At 42.8% G+C, this 19,881-nt stretch overlaps 1 protein-coding gene across 1 annotated transcript; it reads left to right on the forward strand.

The window, feature by feature from the left end:
- The first annotated feature begins 323 nt into the window (after window positions 1-323).
- fam20a (FAM20A golgi associated secretory pathway pseudokinase) lies at window positions 324-19,731 on the forward strand. Its single transcript, XM_056770650.1, has 11 exons — window positions 324-1,030; window positions 3,463-3,656; window positions 4,323-4,373; window positions 6,411-6,489; window positions 6,565-6,657; window positions 16,582-16,697; window positions 16,826-17,006; window positions 17,373-17,482; window positions 17,665-17,746; window positions 17,823-17,882; window positions 18,078-19,731. The coding sequence occupies exons 1-11, from the start codon at window positions 684-686 to the stop codon at window positions 18,343-18,345; spliced, it is 1,581 nt and encodes a 526-aa protein (XP_056626628.1). The 5' UTR covers window positions 324-683; the 3' UTR covers window positions 18,346-19,731.
- The last annotated feature ends 150 nt before the right edge of the window (window positions 19,732-19,881 follow it).

A 19,881-nucleotide genomic window follows, 5' to 3' on the forward strand; every position in this document is an offset into this window, starting at 1 on the left:
ACAAATGGCAGATGTTCTAGAACACCACAGCGGCGCAGATGCAATCTGGGAAATACCTACCGTGTTTCCCGTCCACCTCACTATCGGTGTTAATGAACGTACTCATTTCACTGCTCCACTGTGGCTAACACTTAAGGCGCAGAAAACCCCGACCTTTTAATTTCTCAACTGAAAACATACTCACTTTATGTGTGTTGGCAGTCAGACATGCTTTCCATCACATTCCCTTTTCTCCTCGCTCTCTCTCTTTCTCTCTCTCTCTCCAGTCTGTGTGTGTGTTTATCTGCGTGCATGTATTTTGATTGGAGGCTGTGTCTACATGGGAAGTGGGAAGGTGCAGTTGGAATGTCGCCTAAAGGCAAGGGAGCTGCACTGCTTCCAGTCTTCAGTCCATGAGCCAAGGACGCAATACAACAAAGTGGTTTAGCGCAGAATCGTGAGGCACACACAGCAGAGCAACTGCACAGTCTTAAATGGCTTGCGTGAGCTACTATGGAATAGCGCTCTGTTGAATGAAACAAGTGGAAATCACACCACCCTTGTCTCTAAGAAATTGCAGGATCTGTTGATGAGCAGGAGCAAGTTTTGTGGAGAGGACGTCCATCTGGCACAATTTAGAGGAGAACATCCCAATCCAGCTGGGAGAAAACCATTGCAGTGCTCTTCGGTCTCTATCGGGGGACATGAGGAGAGATAGACTGCTGGTGGCTGTCACGTTGGTCACCCTCCTGGCGGCTGATGTTCATTTTGTCCTAATTCCCCGATTGAAAACATGGTATCACCTGTCCAGAGAAATCTGCGCATGCAGGGGCGACAATGTCAGCTTGGGGAACCGTGTTCCAACAACTGATCTATGGCTGTCGAACCAGAGTTCTACTGTGGTTTATGCAGAGCAAGTCTCCAAACTGGAAAGGTTGTTCCGACACTCGCTGTACAACATCCGTCTTCCAGAACTGGGGCCTGATGATCTTATTTTGCAGCACGAGGAGCTTATGAATTACCACAAGAGAAAAATGACCCGATGGGAGAGGTAAGCAAAGTTACTCAGTCAAATTATTTTGTGACTCCGCTATGATGATCAAAGTTGAATACAGTTTGATCTCAGATCTCACTTTTATTACAAATTTTTATGAAGGCTACTGTAACTTATATAATGTTTATTTAAGTAGTCTATAGTGTATATATACTGGCCTGGAATATACTGTAGTCTCCAATCATTTGTTTTAGCGGATGGTGTTTTTGTTATTTGCAGTCTGATTACCTGTATCTTTATTCTGGGAAAAGCTATATAGTACTTGTCCACATCGGTTAGGACATTCCGAATGTACATATTTATTTGCAGCTTTATTGAGCAAGCTAACTGATAAGACAGGCGCCCTGTCAAAGAAGATTTTGTGATTAAGTGTTGTGTTTGCCATGCATTTTATGAGAATTGAACTGACTTTGCACACCTGAAATTGGTGACAGGTCACTATGGGTTACTTACAGTAAGGTCTATTATTGGTAAAAAAAGTAGACAAGCTCAGAAAGAAAACATGTACAAATCTCTTTAGATGGCATAAATCTTAAATTATAAAGGTCAGTTGTTGTCTAGTGGTTAGAGAGTTGGACTCGTAGCCAGAAGGTCGCTGGTTCAATACTCAGTGCCACCAGGAAATGACAGAAGTGCCCTTGAGCAAGCCACCTTACCCCTCTTTGCTCTGCAGTGATAGCTGCCCACTGCACCCAAGTCGCTTTGGATAAAAGCATCTGCCAAATGAGTAAATGTTATAATAAAATCATTTTTTTTAAATATATATTTTGCATAAATCCATGCTATAGTAGCCTATAGAAATATAAAAAGTGCGGCAATGTGGTGTTGGGATAGTTTGAGCTATTGTAATATTGGGACATTTTGTGTCAAATCAACAAAATTAGATTTTGTAGATTTGTAAAGCGAGGTAAAAAATATACATAAAATTTCCATTAAAATTACAAGCAGTGAACAATGATGGCTGCATTGTTTTATTTTTACACAGAGATGTATTGGTCTATTAAAGTATCTGGTGGCCGTCTTTGTTGTATTTCTATGGTAACAATAAAAATAAGAGAAAAGGCACTTTAGTATTAATATAATTCTTATTTTCTTTTATATTTTGGTTCCTAATATACTAGTCTTTTGTGATATAAAGTCTAAATTAAAATCTACATTTTATCATACAGTCCTAGAGTGGTGTCACAGTGGCTTCAAATAATGTTAGAGATAAACTACTTATTCATCCCATAAAACCAGTATTGTCAATATATTGACTTGAGAGTTTGCAGTGTTTGAATGCTATTTATACAGAGCAACCAATGATCAGTAATGTCCAACAGGCTGGCCAAGATATGCATCACAAGTGTCTCCCACATCGACGTGGTTGATTGCCGGAGGCTCTATTGTAAGTTAAATCACAAGACAGAACTCTTTAGTTTCTATAAGAGCTGATGAGACGATATGTGCACCTGTGTCCAGGTGTGAGTACTCACTGTGTACATTAGCAGTGGTGAGCGCAGTTACTATGGAATCAGCACACAGAGACTCACACATTTTGTTTATTTTGGGTCTCTGCCACAGTAAACATATATTTTTCCTTTAACTTTGATATTTGATTAATTCCTTTTTTATGTTTTCTAAAGCTGATGCTCGTAGAAGCCATGATCACAAGTTCAAGGGCAAATATTTGCAGAAAATAAGATCAGTATTATGAAGCGTGAAGATGTTACCATGAAATAATAATGACCTTATGTACTTTCGCACATGTGGAATATTTCACCCAAAATTATGTACTATAAATATTCCCTAGAAATAAAAGAATTGCCAGTTTTGAACTCATGGGGACTGATGGTTAAATATAATAAAGATAACTAATGATGATTAATAAATTAATAACAAACATCAAACTGATTAATTGTGTGGCATTACAGCAGTTAAATGGCTTGCAAATGGGATTTGACATTTAAATATTCATTTACATTTTCTTAGAATAAAAAAAACATAAAGTATACTGTATTATAGAAAAGCTTTTCTGTTTTATTAAATTAATAATGTTTCACATGTTGTAGGAAGTAAAATATTTTGCCGGCAGATTGCAGAAGCTGTGGAATAAAATTGTGATGTTCTTGGATCTCAAAGGCATCTACATGTGTAGACTTGTGCACACTTAGGGAACTGGAGCTAAGAATATCTCTTAGTTTGATGACTGTAAAGAGATAATACACCAAGGGTTCATTTTGAATAATCATTTTAGGAATATAATGATTTAATGACGGGGCAGAATGGCTTATAATCAACCTAAATGTATTGGAAGGCAACCGCAGTGTTTAAAGAGACAAAAATCTCTTCAATCAGAATTTTGTCATTGCAAATGTTGAATATACTCATAAGATAAATGGTTAATCAGGATGAAAGACAACATCAACTTCACAACTTGTGTTCCACAGACTGAAAAAGTTCTACATTGAGGCGGCAGCTGCCTCAAACATCACTATACCTGATCACCCTGTGACCTTTGACCCTGAGGCCAGTTGGCTAAGATTCCATTTGGGCATCAACCGATATGCACTATATTCAAGAGATGACAGCAGCATAGACAGACTTCTGGAGGACATGCACACAGGCACTGTTATTAGTGCAGGTAATGTTTTCCTCCCATCTTTAACAAACATATCTTGATATGAAAGTGCTTTGGTTTTATTTCAAGGAATAAAATGAAATTCAATAAATAATACTCCAATATGCATAGTGATGCTGCCCACTTTGATGTGTTCCTGCAACTGGTTTTGTGTTAGCTGTGCGATCCCATTACCAGGGAGCACACATAAAGTATTGACAAAGTGAATGCCACATTAGTCACATTTGCCATATGTGTAAAAATGTAAAAACAAAGGCACTACAGTCTCATCCCTTAAATTTCTTAAAATAAGTAAATTTTATAAAAATGAAAATGATATATTCCTTACACAAACCTATTGTTTGAGAAATGTCATAAGTTCATCTAAAGACATGAAATCATACGTATACAGTAGGATGCCATGAGAATAAATAGATAAGAAATTTCCCTTTATTGTTAGACTATTTCTTTAATATCCAGCTTGCTAGGTTTGAGACAGAGCCAATGATTTATGTTTTAAAACTTGCAATGGGGAACTCCACATTTGCTTGTGTGAACCACATGTAACTAAGACATTGGGCCTTAGGCATGAATAGCATGCAACTATTCCTTATTATTCTTGATTTATAATTGACAAGGGGCTTATGTTGATTTAAAGTATAATGCAATATTTTTCACTGTGTCTGACAGATTACACTCAGGATGAGAAAGCTTTAAAGGGTGCATGTGACTGCTCTCAAGGTAACTACTTGATATTTTTACTCAACTTTCCCTAAACCTAAAGTTCTTTCACTCAAATAGACTCCCCCACAACAAATACATGACACCATTACACACAATACTGAAATGACTTGTGTAAAATGTAAGAAACATTCCAGTTTATAACAAAATGTGGATGGTGCATCTCTATTTAAATAATATATGAACTATAGTGGGAAGTGTCATTTTTACACAAATTGTAACACAATTCATATTTTACATTAAGAGTAAACAATAAGAAACAATTTCATTGTGAATCGTTTCCTATCCCTATATAGTGCAATATGTAGCATTTCCCATACAGGATGTACTGTAGTAAAAAACGAGGAGCTGAACTATAGAATGATAGTGAGAAGTGAGAAACTGTGAGTTTATATCTTCTAAATATCTTCTAAATGTGAAATTTGTCAAATCTCATTTTGCATGACACATATCTCACCCTATAAAAACATCTCATAAATACACTGACAGCTGGGGCACCAGAAAAATATTTTAAATAACATTTAAACTTAAAATTACATCTTTTTAGCAGTATTTTTCTGTGATTTCACATTTTTACTGTTTTTTACATGTGAAAAATCTGTCAAATAAAACGGTTAAATTCTGTTAAATTACTGTTTTTTTATATCATTGCAAATTCAGTTTTATACCAACTAAACTATACTAAGAGGCACAAAACTTACAAATTGATTTCAGGGGACATATTTTGATAAATGACAACAACATTTTATGTTAAACGCTCTCTCATTTTGAGTTGCTCTGGATAAAAGCGAAGCATCTGCTAAATTAATGAGGTTATGTAAAGGTAAGGTAAATGTAATATTTTACATTAAAGCCACATTTAATAAATGTAATAGATGTAATAAGTTAACTTACAGGCCTATGCACCAATTGTATTGTACTGTACATTTTTTAACAATACGTTTTCTATATCTTTCTGCATTTCTAAGTTCATGAACTGTCTTAAAACTTAAAATTCCATCTTCATTGTTCAATCTGTCACAAGAAACAGTAGCTCTCATGGTATATAACCATTTTCATAATAACCATGTGTATTCACATGTATCCAAACCTTATCATCATTGCCCTGTAGTTTAAATCCTTTGAAGGTGATGAGTAAGACCAGTACTTGCTATTATAAGACGTGCGTAGAATAAATGGCATTTGGAGTACACCCCTTTCAGAAACAAACAACCCCCCAATCATAAAAGGCAACCAGTCTACATTATAGCATCGCTCCTCTAAACTCAAAACCACACATTCACCACCTGTCCCTGAACTCGGACAAATGAACCAAATCCAAAATTTCCCTTTTAGATTTTTTGGCCCCAAATAAACATCTGATGCAGTAGTTTTATGGTCCGACTTGAATCTTTTGTTGTTTTTCTGCTTTGCACCACGACTTGTGATATTTTGGAGTGTGGTTGAGTGTGTAAACTATTGATATGATTTAGCCATAGAGAAGCTAAAAAAAGTTGGAACTGTGTGGTTTGGGGTTGGCAGCAGCCTTCCGTGGCTTCCCACAACCTCAGACAAAGCAGAAAAAAGCCCCTGGTGGAGCCTACTACAAGCACGAGTACATTTATGTAAAAAAAACTTATAACTAAACTGTTGCAGTTGAAAACTTTTAGGGGAGCCAACTTAAATTAAATAAATTAAATGAAAGAATAAATAAAGTAAAATAATATAAAAAAGAGCTAGTTCAAGAATCTAAAGATAATTAACCTATAGATTTTTCACTGTTTGTATATTGTATATACAGGTATTGCACAACACATTCTCATTCCTAACAATTTTATGAGGTGGCTGATTTATATGAATTTGTATTTTCATTCTACATTTTCACCCAATCTGCTTTTTTGCCACTGTTGGTTAGCTTTAGTGGTTGGGCTTCATTATTGCTTTTTTATTAATCGTACACTTTTGTACAATTTCCATATTCAATTCATACAAATGAGCTCCCTTGTAAAATACTTATGATGTCACGAGTGTATTCTTTCTTTCTGACTGTCCAACCAGTGGTTAAGCCAAGCGGTCTTCACTTAAAGTTGGCACTGAAGCTCCAAGACTTTGGGAAAGCTATGTTTAAACCAATGAGGTACTGTTACATTGCGTTATGTCTTATTTGGAATCGTTTGGTTATGTGTCACTAAATATAAGCCTTTCATTTCAGACAGGAGCGACACGAGGAGACACCAGAGAACTTTTTCTATTTTGTTGACTTTCAGAGGCACAATGCAGAGATTGCAGCCTTTCACCTCGACAGGTGAGATGATAAAAACACTGATGAGAGTCATCAGAGCAAATAGACAGATGGAGTTACAGTCAATCATTAAGGGTAGGAATGAATTACCTTGTGAAGGATCTGATATGAGTAAACACAGAAGAAATCCCTGAGGCACCAGACATTTAAAGCACTGGGATATTGTATGTCATTGCTTGGGCCTGTTGAAACAATGAGGTTCTGCATGATTAGTCTCATCAAAGTGCATTTGGCGGGTCTGTTATGGCAGATTGTATGATGATGAAACCCTGGAGAGTTATGTTGAAATTTCTTTTACGAGTCATTGATGCATTCTGAAGCTTTCAAAACATGTATGTTTAAATTGTATTAATTGACATTTTACTAATTCATGTACTCAGATGCATTAGTCAGTGTATATTGTTAAATTGTAGACCCCTATTGTATCCGCAGTGGCGGTTTTAGGCACGGGCGACCGGCAGCCGCCCGGGGCGCCAAATTTTCACGACACGTGGGGGGCGGCACAAGCACTTGAAAAAGAAAAATAATCCGCGCCGCAAAGCAGGTTTCTATTATGTATAATATAACTGTCTGTGTGGGGAATTGGCAAATCGCCGCCCCTGCTTGCTGAGAAGCGCAGAAGCTGTGTGAAAACTGTAAAGGGGAGGGGCTGATCCCCTGATGGACAGTTCACCTCTCCCAAATGGAGCGGACAAGGAGGGGGGCCCATTTAGTGGGCTAAAATCAGTCACACCTTGACTTTCTTCTAAATAACGCACATTTCATTCATAATTTTAAAGCACAGGCCTATTTTTCCACGTTTTTTTTCTGCATTGTGTGTGAAATGGCTAATAAAAAAAGTTAATCCAAAACGATTATGTGGAGGTGAAGTGGTTTAGTCTTGATTGTCGAGTGCCAGATAAACATGAAAGCGATGGAGAGAAAAAGGTTTAAGCCGTCAGGTGCCCAATATAAGAAAAAATCAAAGTAGAAGCGGAGAAAGGAGCAAAAGATAAAGGTATGTAACTACGTTCTCTCTGTATGATTACGGTGACGTTATCCATCATCAATGAAGGGCTAATGTTAATGGGTGGTAACGTTAACTCTTACGTTTGTTAGCCTTCTTGCTATGATGCTTATACAACAATAATTCGGTCTTAACTCAACAAACACGAGATCTAATTTCACCATAAGATTGTGCTTTGCAACAAAACTGTTACAAGTAAAGTTATTATTTATTTCCATCATTGGGGTTAATGTTGGGCCCTGTAATTAGCCAACGAAATTAACATATGTCTGGATGTGTTCAAAGGCAAACATTTGCTATAACTCTGATGCGTGACAAAGAATATAATTTGAGGCAGTAACCAAGGAGCTAATTGTTCCTCCCTTAGATTAGATTAATAAAGCGTCTAATGAGTCATGACAGACATTTGGCATGTAAGGGCATGTTTATTTAAATTTGCAATTCATAAGAGTTATACTGTAGCCTACTGTCTTTTGATGTCAATTTCAATTGCAAATTCATGGGCACTTCTAAAGTATTTTGGAGAATCCTCTGTCACTGGTCAGCCATCAAAAACCATCAGCCTCCTTGAATTTTATCACTTTTATGCATGATAAGGATCTATCAGAGATCTACCCCAACTTTTGGACTGCTCTCAGGATTACACTTACTCTGCCAGTCACTGTGGCTCAAGCAGAGAGGAGCTTTTCAAAAGTTGATCAAGTCATACCTGAGGTCAACCATGTCTCAAGAACAGCTCACTGGCCTTCCTATCATCAGTATCAATAACTCAATAGGGGGCAGATTTCGTATGATGACATTATTGATGATTTTGCATTAAGGAAGGCCAGAAAGGTCAGGTTTTAGTTTGTGTTTTCTGTTCTTAGTGCAATAGTGTAATAATTAGATTTGCTTTTGTGTGATGAAGGATTTGTGCTATTTAGAATATTTTTTCTATATTTTATTTGTATATTATTCTTAATATTTTAATGTTGTTGTTCTCTGGTCGTGTTACATCATGATACATATGTACATCATGTACATATGTTGCAACATTTATGTACATAGAGTATATTTAAGTTCTGATAACTTATACTGATTTGTGCAGAATTGTGTTTTTAAAATGTTCTGTTGAAGGATTTGTGCAATTGAGAAATATAAGGTTCGTCTTACACTTATATAGTTATGGTAAAACATGGCTTTTTTTCTCTCGGATGGGTGGGAGGAGATGGGGGGGCACCCAGAGCGGATCTCGCCTGGGGAGTGATTCAATGTAGAACCGCCACTGTGTATCCGTTAGCATTCTTATTATAATTCTGCCATTGCGTCTATGGTAGGCCATAGAACGGTACACAGGAAAGTTATAAAATTTGGCACATTGACAATCTTATATATTACTGTGACAAATTTGGAGTCTCTAACTAAAACCCTCTAGCGCCAACACTAGTAATTTTTTCCCCGCCTTTTGAAAGGCTTACTTTTTTTAACCTCCTACAGCATTTGTCTAATTTGCACACAATTTGGAGACAGTGCTGACAAAAAGCTTTTAAAAGATTTTCGATTGACCAAACCATTCTCGCATAGCCTGTTAATTAATTTTCACACTGATCACACCAAAATGGATTTGATGCTGTCTCTTCACCAAACGTTTGTGTATCTACATGAAACTTTGTATATAGTTTGGGCACAGCGCCACCTAGTGATCCAGAGATATAGAACATTTTTGCTTATAACTTTTGAAAACTTTGGCGTGGTCTTGTTTAATTCCATGCCGAGTCAATCCGTACCCAGGATTCCTCAGTCGAATTTCCCCAGAAAATGTAGCATTTCATGAACGCAATAGCATCTCGCTGCGAAATTTGGTATGGTTCTTCATGTCCGTATTCTGAGAGGACCTGTAAAGTTTAACCCTAGTGGTCAAGAGATGCTTTTCGTGTCATTTCATTTACATTACATGAGTTGTTGGCTCGAGTCGACTTCTTTGATACCACCTTTGTCATATTTCACCATCCATCTTGACCGCCATATGGCATTTTATTTAAAACAAATATATTTTTTCCGAACTCCTCCTACAAAAGTCGTTAGATTTCCTCGAAATTTGTTACATAGCATCTAGAGACACTCATAGACCCCGTAATTGCTGCTTGCAGCTATATTTAACTTGATTTGGCTGTTTATCAGCTAGTGTAGGTGCTGCAACTGCAGAATTCACACAGTGGAAGAATATTTGTGTTGTTCTGCCATCAGTTTTGTGACATTTAAAGGGATAGTTCAGAGGCAAAACAAAATTAAACCATGTTTTACTCACCCTCAAGGCATCCTAGGTGTCTATGACTTTCTACTTTCAGATGAATACAGTCAGAGCTGTAATACCATTTTTCTTGGCTCTTCCAAAAGGAGAGAATGGAAGAGATTTTGAAACTTCAAAACGTGCATCCATTGATCACAAACTGCTCAACAAGTTAATGAAGGCCTTTGGAAGCGAATCAATGCGTTTTTTTAACAGAAATATTCATATTTACAACTTTATAAACTGTTATATATAACTTTCGTTGGAAGATGGCATTCCGGCAATTGACAAATGGTAATTTTTTGTACCATAATTTGTTCTGAAAGGATGAATTAAGTATCCTCTAAGAATCCATTAGGAATCATAGTAAATGCCTTCTCATTATACTGAAATTACCAAAATATTTATTTATATTGTGAAAATAAACACCACATTATCGTCTTGGTTACGTATGTAACCTCAGTTCCCTGATGGAGGGAACGAGACGTTGTGTCGAGAACGACAGATGGGGTTCGCCCTTGAGAACCAATCAACTCTGACTACTATAGAAAAGGCCAATGAAATTTGGCGAATGCAATTTGCATGCCGGGCTCCGCCCCCGGAAATCCGGTATAAAAGGAAGCCGGCGTGCAGCATTCACTTACCTTTTGTTCTGAAGAGCCTGAGACCTCTCAAACTGCAGCAGAATACGATACGTGTTCGTGGCATAAGGGACACAATGTCTCGTTCCCTCCATCAGGGAACTGAGGTTACATACGTAACCAAGACGTTCCCTTTCTGTCGGTCTCTCGACGTTGTGTCGAGAACGACAGATGGGGTTGCCTATGGAAAACGCCACAACGCTGTATCGCGTCACAATGTCAGCGAAGCGACGGTAACAAGCCTGGGCGTGTCATCTCGAAGCTTTCGTGAAACTGTAACCTTCCAGTGTGGTGGTCGGGGGGTTCCAGAGCTTTCCTGGAGAAAGATGGGTACAGCCCTGACTGGTAACCTTCACGGACGGGGCCTTAGCTCTCTATAGGCGAGAGGCCGTCCGGATCAGTTTACACCGGGTAAGCGCGACTCTTAATCAGAGAAGCGCTACAGAGGCCACCTCCTACCCGTGGGGAGGAATATGGTGGATAAAAGTATGGTCTCGTCCTTGGAGGAGAACGCATGGAATGTGCGGACTGTGTAGTTAACCGCGAGGTGGAGGTCCACCTGGGGAAGCTCATGGGTTACCGTGTGTGGGAACCATAGTCATGAGGGTATAGCAGACGGAACAGCCCACGGTGGGGGTGTTACTGCGTCTGATAGCACCAGGCCGGTTAGAACTATCTGTGATAGGTCATATGGTATCCCAGCCTAAGGGAAAGGTTGCTCTGCCCAACCAATCCCCAGGGGGTTGCTTTGCTTAGTGATGGATGGAATGCCTGTTTTTAACCAGAGTCTGGGTAAGAAGGAAGGCTGGTGAGGTACCAATTTTCTTAGCCATGTGATTGGGTAAGAAGAAAAAGGTATATAGCACACTGACCCAACCTGCTGGAGGGTGGGATGGTGTTTTCGCAGGCATACGCCCTCCCGGATGCCAGTCCTACATGTCGCCACGTAGGACGTGGGCTGACACCGGGTTTACGCGAAGGCTGTTAACCTTTGCGAAGGTGTTTGGGCGTAGCCCAACCCGCAGCTCTACAGATGTCTGCTATAGAGGCGCTTCTGCCAGTGCCTAGGAGGTGACTAAACTCCGTGTGGAGTGAGCCCACACTGTCAAAGGGCATGGCAGATCTGAGATCGGAATGACGTCGTAACGGCATCTACGACCCAGTGCACCAGCCTCTGCTTGGAGACAGCCTTCCCCTTCTGCTGTCCTCCAACACAAACAAGGAGCTGGTCAGAGCTATTGAAGCTCTGCGTGCGGTCCAGGACACAACACGGATGGGGTTGGGTCTTCCTCCCCGATGGGGAGCGCCTGCAAGTCCACCACTTGGACCCCGAAGGGAGAAGTGGGAACTTTGGGCATGTATCCGGGCCTGGGTCTCAGGATAGCGTGAGAGTTACCAGGGCCGAATTAAAGGCAATCCGGGGACACAAAGAATGCTTGGAGGTCCTCTACCCTCTTGAAGGAAGCGCCAACAGGGGGGCCGTCTTACTCAGGTGAGGAAGATCGGAGCCTCCGAGGGGCTCTTGGACCCACGTTAGGGTCCCAAGAGGGTATGGAGTGGAGGTGAGGCGGATTCCGCCCGCTCGCGCTCGTTAGGAACCTGGTGATCAGGTCGTGTTGCCCTAGAAACTTTCCATCAACTGATTCGTGATGAGTGGCAATAGCGACTACATACACTTTCAGTGTGGAAGGGAGATGTTAGGCTCCAGTCTCGTGAGAAGGGGAACACAATCCTGATCAAGCACCTCAGTGGGTCTTTCTCGTTGAGAAAGACACCAGGACGAGAAGAGGCACCGTCTAGAGCCGTGTAACCGCCTAGTAGATGGGGCCCTAGCCTGGGTGATGGTCTCAGCCGTATAGGGGGAGTAGCCATCTTAGGATCTTCTCGTCCCGTCTAGAGACCAGACATGGGTGTTCCCGAGGTCTGATCTGGGATGCCAGAACGTGTCCTTCCCCTGAGAGAGCAGGTCCTCTGTCAGGGGAATGGTTCAGGGGGAGTCGCTGTCCAGAGCATCAGCTCTGAAGCCAAGTGTGGTTAAACTAGTGCGGTGTAACCAATAACACTTGGTGCTCCTCTTCCCTGACCTTGCACAGTGTCTGTGCAAGGAGGCTCCTGGGGGGGAAGGTGTGCTTCGCCCGTCCCGTGGTCAGCTGTGTGCCAGGGTATCCGTGCCGAGGGGGCCTCGGTCAGGGAGTACCAAAGCAGACAATGGGTGGTGTCGTGGGAGGCAAAGAGGTCTATCTGTGCCTGACCGAACAGCACCCAAATGAGCTTGACCGGGGGTGGAGTCGCCACTCTCCGCAAGGCATATACTGACGAGAGAGCGCGTCGGCTGTCTGATTCAGTTTGCCTGGGATGTGTGTGGCCCGCAGGGAGCGGATCACCTGCTAACACTACAGGAGGAGGCGTCGGGCAAGTTGTGTTAGCTGCCATGAGCGTACGCCACCCTGGCAATGTACGCTATGGCTGTCATGCTGTCCCGGAGGACCAACACGTGCTGTACCTGTACTAGAGGCCGGAGCCTTCTCAGTGCAAGCAGCACAGCCCACAACTCTAGGCAATTGTATGCCAGCGCAGACGGGGGCCCGTCCACTGCACCCTACCCCTGCAGCGAGGCGTCCGTCGTCACCACGACGTGTCTCGTAACCTGCCCGAGGGGAACCCCCGCCCGGAGGAAGGTCATGGAAGACCATGGGGTTAGGGTGCGTCGGCAGCAGAGCGTCAACACCATTTGTCTGCTGCCGGTGTGCCACGCTATCCTCGGAACTCGACTCTGTAGCCAGTGTTGAAGCGGTGTCATGTGCATCAATCCGAGGGGTATTATCCCCGCGGAGGACGCCATGTGTCCCAGGAGCCTCTGAAATTGTTTCAGGGGGACCGCCGACTGCCTGAAGTGTTCCAGGCAGTTCAACACTGACTGGGCGCGTGCTGCGGACAGCTGCGCCGTCATGGTGACAGAGTTTAGTTCCATACCGAGGAAGAGGATGCTCTGCACTGGGGAGAGTTTGCTCTTTTCCTCGGTTGACCTGAAATCCCAATCGATCTAGATGCCGGAGCACCAGGTCCCTCTGTGTACACAACAGATCTCACGAGTGTGCCAGGATAAGCCAGTCGTCGAGATAGTTTAGTACCCGCGCACCTTTTTCCCGAAGGGGAGAAAGGGCGGTTTCCACAATCTTCGTGAAGACGTGTGGAGACAGGGACAGACCGAAAGGGAGGACTCTATACTGATATGCCCACCCCTCGAACGCGAACCGGGGGGACGGCCGGTGTCAAGGAGATTGAGACATGAAAGTAAGCGTCCTTCAGGTCGATTGCCACGAACCAATCCTGACACCTGCTAGATGTCAGGATGTGCCTCTGCGTGAGCATCTGAATAGCAGCTTGTGAAGGTGCTTGTTCAGGGTACGCAGACCGATGGCAACCCGCCGTCTTTCTTGGAAATGATGAAGTGCGGGTGGTGACCCACTGAACATCTTGGTTTTGAGGGATGAACTCTATGCCTGTTTCACCAGAAGGGTGGTGACCTCTACCTGAAGTACGGAGGCGTCCCTGCCTCTGACAGAGGGAGAGATGATGCCCTGAAACTTGGGAGAGTCTCTGGCGAACTGGATCGAGTAACCAAGACGGACCGCCTGCAAGGCCAGCGAGACAGTGTGGGCAGCTCTTGAGCTCCCAGGGACTGTGACAGGGTGACCAAGGGGACGGTCTGCTTCATCATTCCCACAGGGGGTGGTTCGTCGGCTGGCGGAGCTAACCACCTGTCGTAGGGGGTCCCTCGGAGGGAAGGTTGGCTCCGCCCTTTTTACCTGCCTGGCGGGACAACGGCACGCACTGTCGATTTGAGAGTGGTGACAGCTGTCGTGTGTGTATGACCTCACACCTCGCCAGGGTGTGAGGTTGGTTCGCCGAGCACAGTCCAGTGGAGTGTGCGATCGGCTGTAAGTAAACCCGGGGAGAACAGAAAAACTCTGTGAGTAAGTGGGCGCCAGGCCCTGACAAGGGCCCGGCTTTGGTGACGAGGCAGGAGTCGTCCCGTACCGACCGATCAGAGCCGTGGCTGTGAAGGTTCGGGCCCGATGTTGTCCACCCTGGGGTCTTCCCGTCAGTGTCCCTTCTCGCGAGAAGGTTGCTGACGGGGTGAAGGTTTCCCCCTCAACCTCTGCTACCGGGGTGCCGCCTGTGGGGGCACAGGAACCGGAGCCGATGTCGAAGGGGTCCTGGGTTGAAGGGAAGCAGACGTCACGCGGGATCTCGGAGGCCTCTGGGCGGCCGAGTCGCGGCATGAAAAAAATGTGGCTAATTGCCACTGTCTGCTTCACCGTCAAAAAACTGCTGGGCACAGTCCTCAACGGTGTTACCAACAACCCACCCTGCGAGATGGGTGCATCAAGAAAGCGGACTTCCTTGGTGTCACCCTTCTGCACAAGGTATAACCGGGGGTGTCTCTCCTGGACCACTACCGTGGACATCGTCCGACCCAGGGCCCGTGCCACCGCCTTGGTCGCCCGTAGAGCGCTGCCAGCGGTGGCACGGAGATCCTGCATTATACCCAGGTCGGTCTTACCCTCGTGGAGCACTCTCAACGCCCTGGCCTGGCGGACCTGCAGGATGGCCATGGCGTAGAGAGGAGGCAGCCTGGCCCGCAGCATCGCAAGCTTTCGACATCAGTGATGCCTAAGTCTTACGTGCTTTGGACCGTAGGGGTGGCCGATTCCCCCCAGGTGGTAGCCGTCCGCGGCACAGGTGCACCGCGGGCGGACGTTCCACCCGGGGGATCTCGACGCAATCCTTGGCTGCCCCACCAGCGAGGGAAGTAAGGGAGGCGGAGCTGGTTTTCACCGGAGCGATCCGTGAGTGGAGCGCTCCAAGTGTTACACAGCTCCTCATGCACCTCCGGGAAAAAAATGGTACCCGGGGTGGGCGCGGTTTGCACTGCGCTCCAACCTCAGGAACCACGTATCCCCGGGTTAGCATGAATGACATCACCTCTGCTTCCTCCTATCTCGACCGCTGGGGGTGGAGCTCGGATTCATCAGAGTCGGATGCTAGTCTCCCTCCGATGCTGCGAGCAACATCTCATCTACGTCACACATCGTACCCGATGTGTGTGCGTGAGAATCCGGACGGTATGCCACCGCCGGTTGGGGAACGTTCAGAGGAGCGAATCGGGGTGCGATCGGCCCGTGAGCACTTAGCTGGCGGGTTTACGTTTGCAGAGTTCCCCATATCACTAACGCTGCTAACGTGGGTGGTCATCAGGGCCGTAGCCACAGATGTCACAGCCCGGGTAGCAGACGAAATGGTGGCTGGTTCCCGTAGGAAGACAGCCACCCGTGACCGCAACTTCTGAATGGCAATCCGCCCACAGTGCGGGCAGATGTGTCAACGAACGCTGCTTCAGTGTGCTGGACGCCCAGACGCCTAACGCAGCGATCGTGTCCATCCCCCTCCTCGATGAGTGCCGCACCCAAGAGAACAGCGGGACATGCCGCGCTGGAGAATGCTCAGTTAGTCCTGAACACCTCCGGAACCGCCGAGACACCCAGGGGAAGGTCGCTGCAGGTAGGGACGATCCGCTGCTACACGTAGTAGATCCAGCGATGTAGAAGAAGAGGAATTCATAGAATTCGTTCTGTTCGTAGTCATGAGCGAAGGCTCTGAAGAACAAAAGGTAAGTGAATGCTGCACGCCGGCTTCGTTTTATACCGGATTTCCGGGGGCGGAGCCCGGCATGCAAATTGCATTCGCTAAATTTCATTGGCCTTTTCTATGGTAGTCAGAGTTGATTGGTTCTCAAGGGCGAACCCCATCTGTCGTTCTCGACACAACGTCGAGAGACCGACAGAAAGGGAACAATAAGATTCCATTTACAATCTGAAGCTAATATTTATCTCATTTAAATATATTTAACTATTGTTAAAACTTGGTAACTTTATCCGTCAGGAAGTATTAGGTTAACTTTTAATGTCACCTGAGTTAACAAGCCATAAAGTGTAACTTGTGTGCAGAGTGCTGGACTTCCGGAGAGTTCCACCTGTGTCTGGGAGATTGGTCAATGTCACCGGTGAAATCTTGTATATAACTCACAACGCGGACCTGCGCAATGTTTTCTTCATCTCTCCAGGTGTGAACTAGTATTCAAAAAGCCAAAATATTTGAATAAAAATGTGTATTAAATACTATTGTTGGCCTTTTGGTTTGACATCAGTGTGTAAGTTTAATTACTTTAATTTCTTCTTTTTCCTTGACCAGCCAACAACACGTGTTTCTTTGCCAAGTGTTTATACGTGTGCAAGTCAGAGTATGCTGTGTGTGGTCACCCGGATCTTCTTGAAGGGTCCATGTCTGCCTATCTCCCAGGCTTGAGCATTGCTCCCCGGATCTCCATTCCCAACCCCTGGATACGCTCCTACAGCTTCACTGGCCGAGAGGAGTATGTGACTTTCATTTTTATGTCTTTTATGTCTTGTTAATGCAACCTATAGTTGGACAACTTGTTTTGCGGGGGAAATAATTTCCAATCAGTATTTTAGTCCTTTTCATAGATTGAAGACTTATGGTTGAGTTTCAAAGCAAGTGTTTTCTTTAAAAAAGCGGAAAAGTCCCCCAAAATGTTTTTTCACCCTCATGTTATTCTCAACCTTTATGACTTTCTTTATGTGAACAATACAAAAGAAGATACTTTGAAGAATGTTGGTAACCCACAAACATTGCCATTTTTGGGTGAACTATCCCTTGGGTGTGAAGCAAAAATGCTTAGACTTGAAACATTTTGAGTCTTTTCTTTTTTCTTTTTTAGGTGGGAAGTCAATCCATTATACTGTAACACAATCAAAACACTTTATCCCTACAACTCTGGGAATAGACTTCTCAACATCATTGACATGGCAATATTTGACTTTCTCACAGGCATGTATGAACATTTTTACTTTTCATTTGAAAAAAATCTACAGTATCAGGCCTAACATTCACATAATACCAATTTCACACCTTGCAAAAACGTATAAGTGATTGGTTCTTCACCAAATAACAAAAAGTTACATCGCATGTATTAACCTTAATGGAAAAGATCCTTTAACCTCCTGTTGTAGGAAACATGGACAGGCACCATTATGAGATTTTCACCAAGTTTGGGGATGAAGGTTTCTTGCTTCACTTAGATAATGCCAGAGGGTATGTTCTCATCTGTGCTACATTTTTAAAATTTATATTATTAGTAAGGTTTTGTAATCTTTTTAATTTCTTGCAGATTTGGACGATATTTCCACGATGAGATGTCCATTTTAGCACCCTTGACGCAATGCTGTGTGTAAGCATCTTAAATTATTCTACAAAAACTAGTTAACCTAAAAATGAAACTTTTCTTATCATTTACTCAGTCTCATGTCATCCCAGATATAACTTATTTTACAGATATTTGTAATATAGAGTCATATACAGGTTTTAAAAAAAAATATTTGCGGGTGAGCTATTTCTTTTTACATCATTACTGTACATCCTACAGCATCAAGCGCTCTACACTACTGAGACTGAAACTTTTGGCAAGATCAGAGTACCGTCTAAGTGACGTAATGCGGGAATCCCTATCGCGAGATCCTCTCACCCCAGTTCTGACTGAGGCACATCTGGAGGCCTTGGATCGGCGATTGGAACATGTTCTTAGGACAGTGGGAAGATGTGTGAAGAAGCTGGGAGAAACACAAGTGGTGGTCACAGACTTTGTGGAATCACAGAGAGGAACAACTACCCACCCAGCAACAAATAACAGGTGACAGGAGGACAGTGAGAAGTGAGGATGTGAAGAGATAACAAGAATCCCCTGCCCAGAACCCCCCCATAATTCCACAACAAAAATATCAGCGTACCCAAGTCAAGGAGATTTGATTGTTTTTGTAAAAAACTAACATTCCTATGCATCTTAATGGCAGCTGCTGGGCTGGCACAGGACCACTGGAAGTATACAAAATGAAACCTACAATGGTACTCTTGGATGCTCAATTTTGGAAAAGAATTAAATGCCAATTTTTTTCATAAATACTCGTTGATGGCACCAGAGGAGGCCAGCAAAATTAGACTGTTCAAAGAAATGTCTGATTGTGATTGTGAATTTGGGTTGATCGTTGTCAGAAAAGAGTCATTTGGAAAATCTGTCTGTGGTCAGGTGATGCAGGATTGGCATTGAAGACAATAAGATCACATTACATCAGAAAACGCAACATTTATTGTTCTTTAACTGCACGTTAGTAGCACTTTACAATAAGGTTCTATTTGTGTACAATAAGTTAATGCTAACATGAACTAACAACGAACATACTTCTACAGCATTTATTCATATTAATTTATCATTTCAGCGTTACATTATTCCAAGTCAAACGTTGTTAACATTATTTGCTAATGCAACATGAACTAAAATGTATTACTGTAGGCTACTAAAATTAACAAGGATTAATAAATGCTGAAAAACTATATTGTTCATTGTTAGCTCATGCACTTACTATTATTACCAAACAGCACCTTATTGTAAAGTGTTACCCACCAGTTTTAAACAAACAGCCTGAGGAACATTTGCACGTCCCAGCAAGCAAAAAATGAAAGTCTGTAATAATAAATAAAAAGAACCAAAACCAGAAAGAAAACTTGAATCGAATTTTTTTAAGGAAGTAGGTAGTGTGCCACTATTAACCTAATCCAAGACTTTCATTAAACACTGCCCCCTTGTGTGAAAATCTATATACGAATACAAAAAACTTATTTTTAAGGGAAAGTGTTTAATTTGAAGCTGATGAATGAATAATGGAACCTTTGACTACTTAAAGTCTTTGCCTATGTCCATAAGGTTTATTTCTATGTAGAACTCACAGGGAATCAATTGACATATTTGGGAAACACTGGAGCAAATATAATCAGTGGTCCGCAACTCTTAAAACTGAATGTCACTAAACAAGCAGAAACATTTGGGTTATAAGGAAAAAATGTAACCCACGACAACAAAAGCCAAGGCAAGCTCTATTCATCGGTTTAAAACACATAATCATTCAACAGTCTGTCTATTCACACAGATATAAAACAAAGTTATCTGAACCAATTCAAATGACAATTAAATATGCAAAAATTTTGTTTCATAAACTAATACTGGGAATATTATATATATATATAAAGAGAATAAGACAATGACTATGTGATAGAGACTGTTTAACAGAAACATTGACAGTATCTTATTAACAAAACAAGTTTTTGCACTAAACTTCAGCAAAGTCTCATTCATGAAACAAGGTTGATTTTGTGTACATTGTTTAAAGAAATGCTGC

The sequence above is a fragment of the Triplophysa dalaica genome, chromosome 17 (assembly GCF_015846415.1).
Source record: "Triplophysa dalaica isolate WHDGS20190420 chromosome 17, ASM1584641v1, whole genome shotgun sequence".
NCBI classification, from domain to species: Eukaryota; Metazoa; Chordata; class Actinopteri; order Cypriniformes; family Nemacheilidae; genus Triplophysa; species Triplophysa dalaica.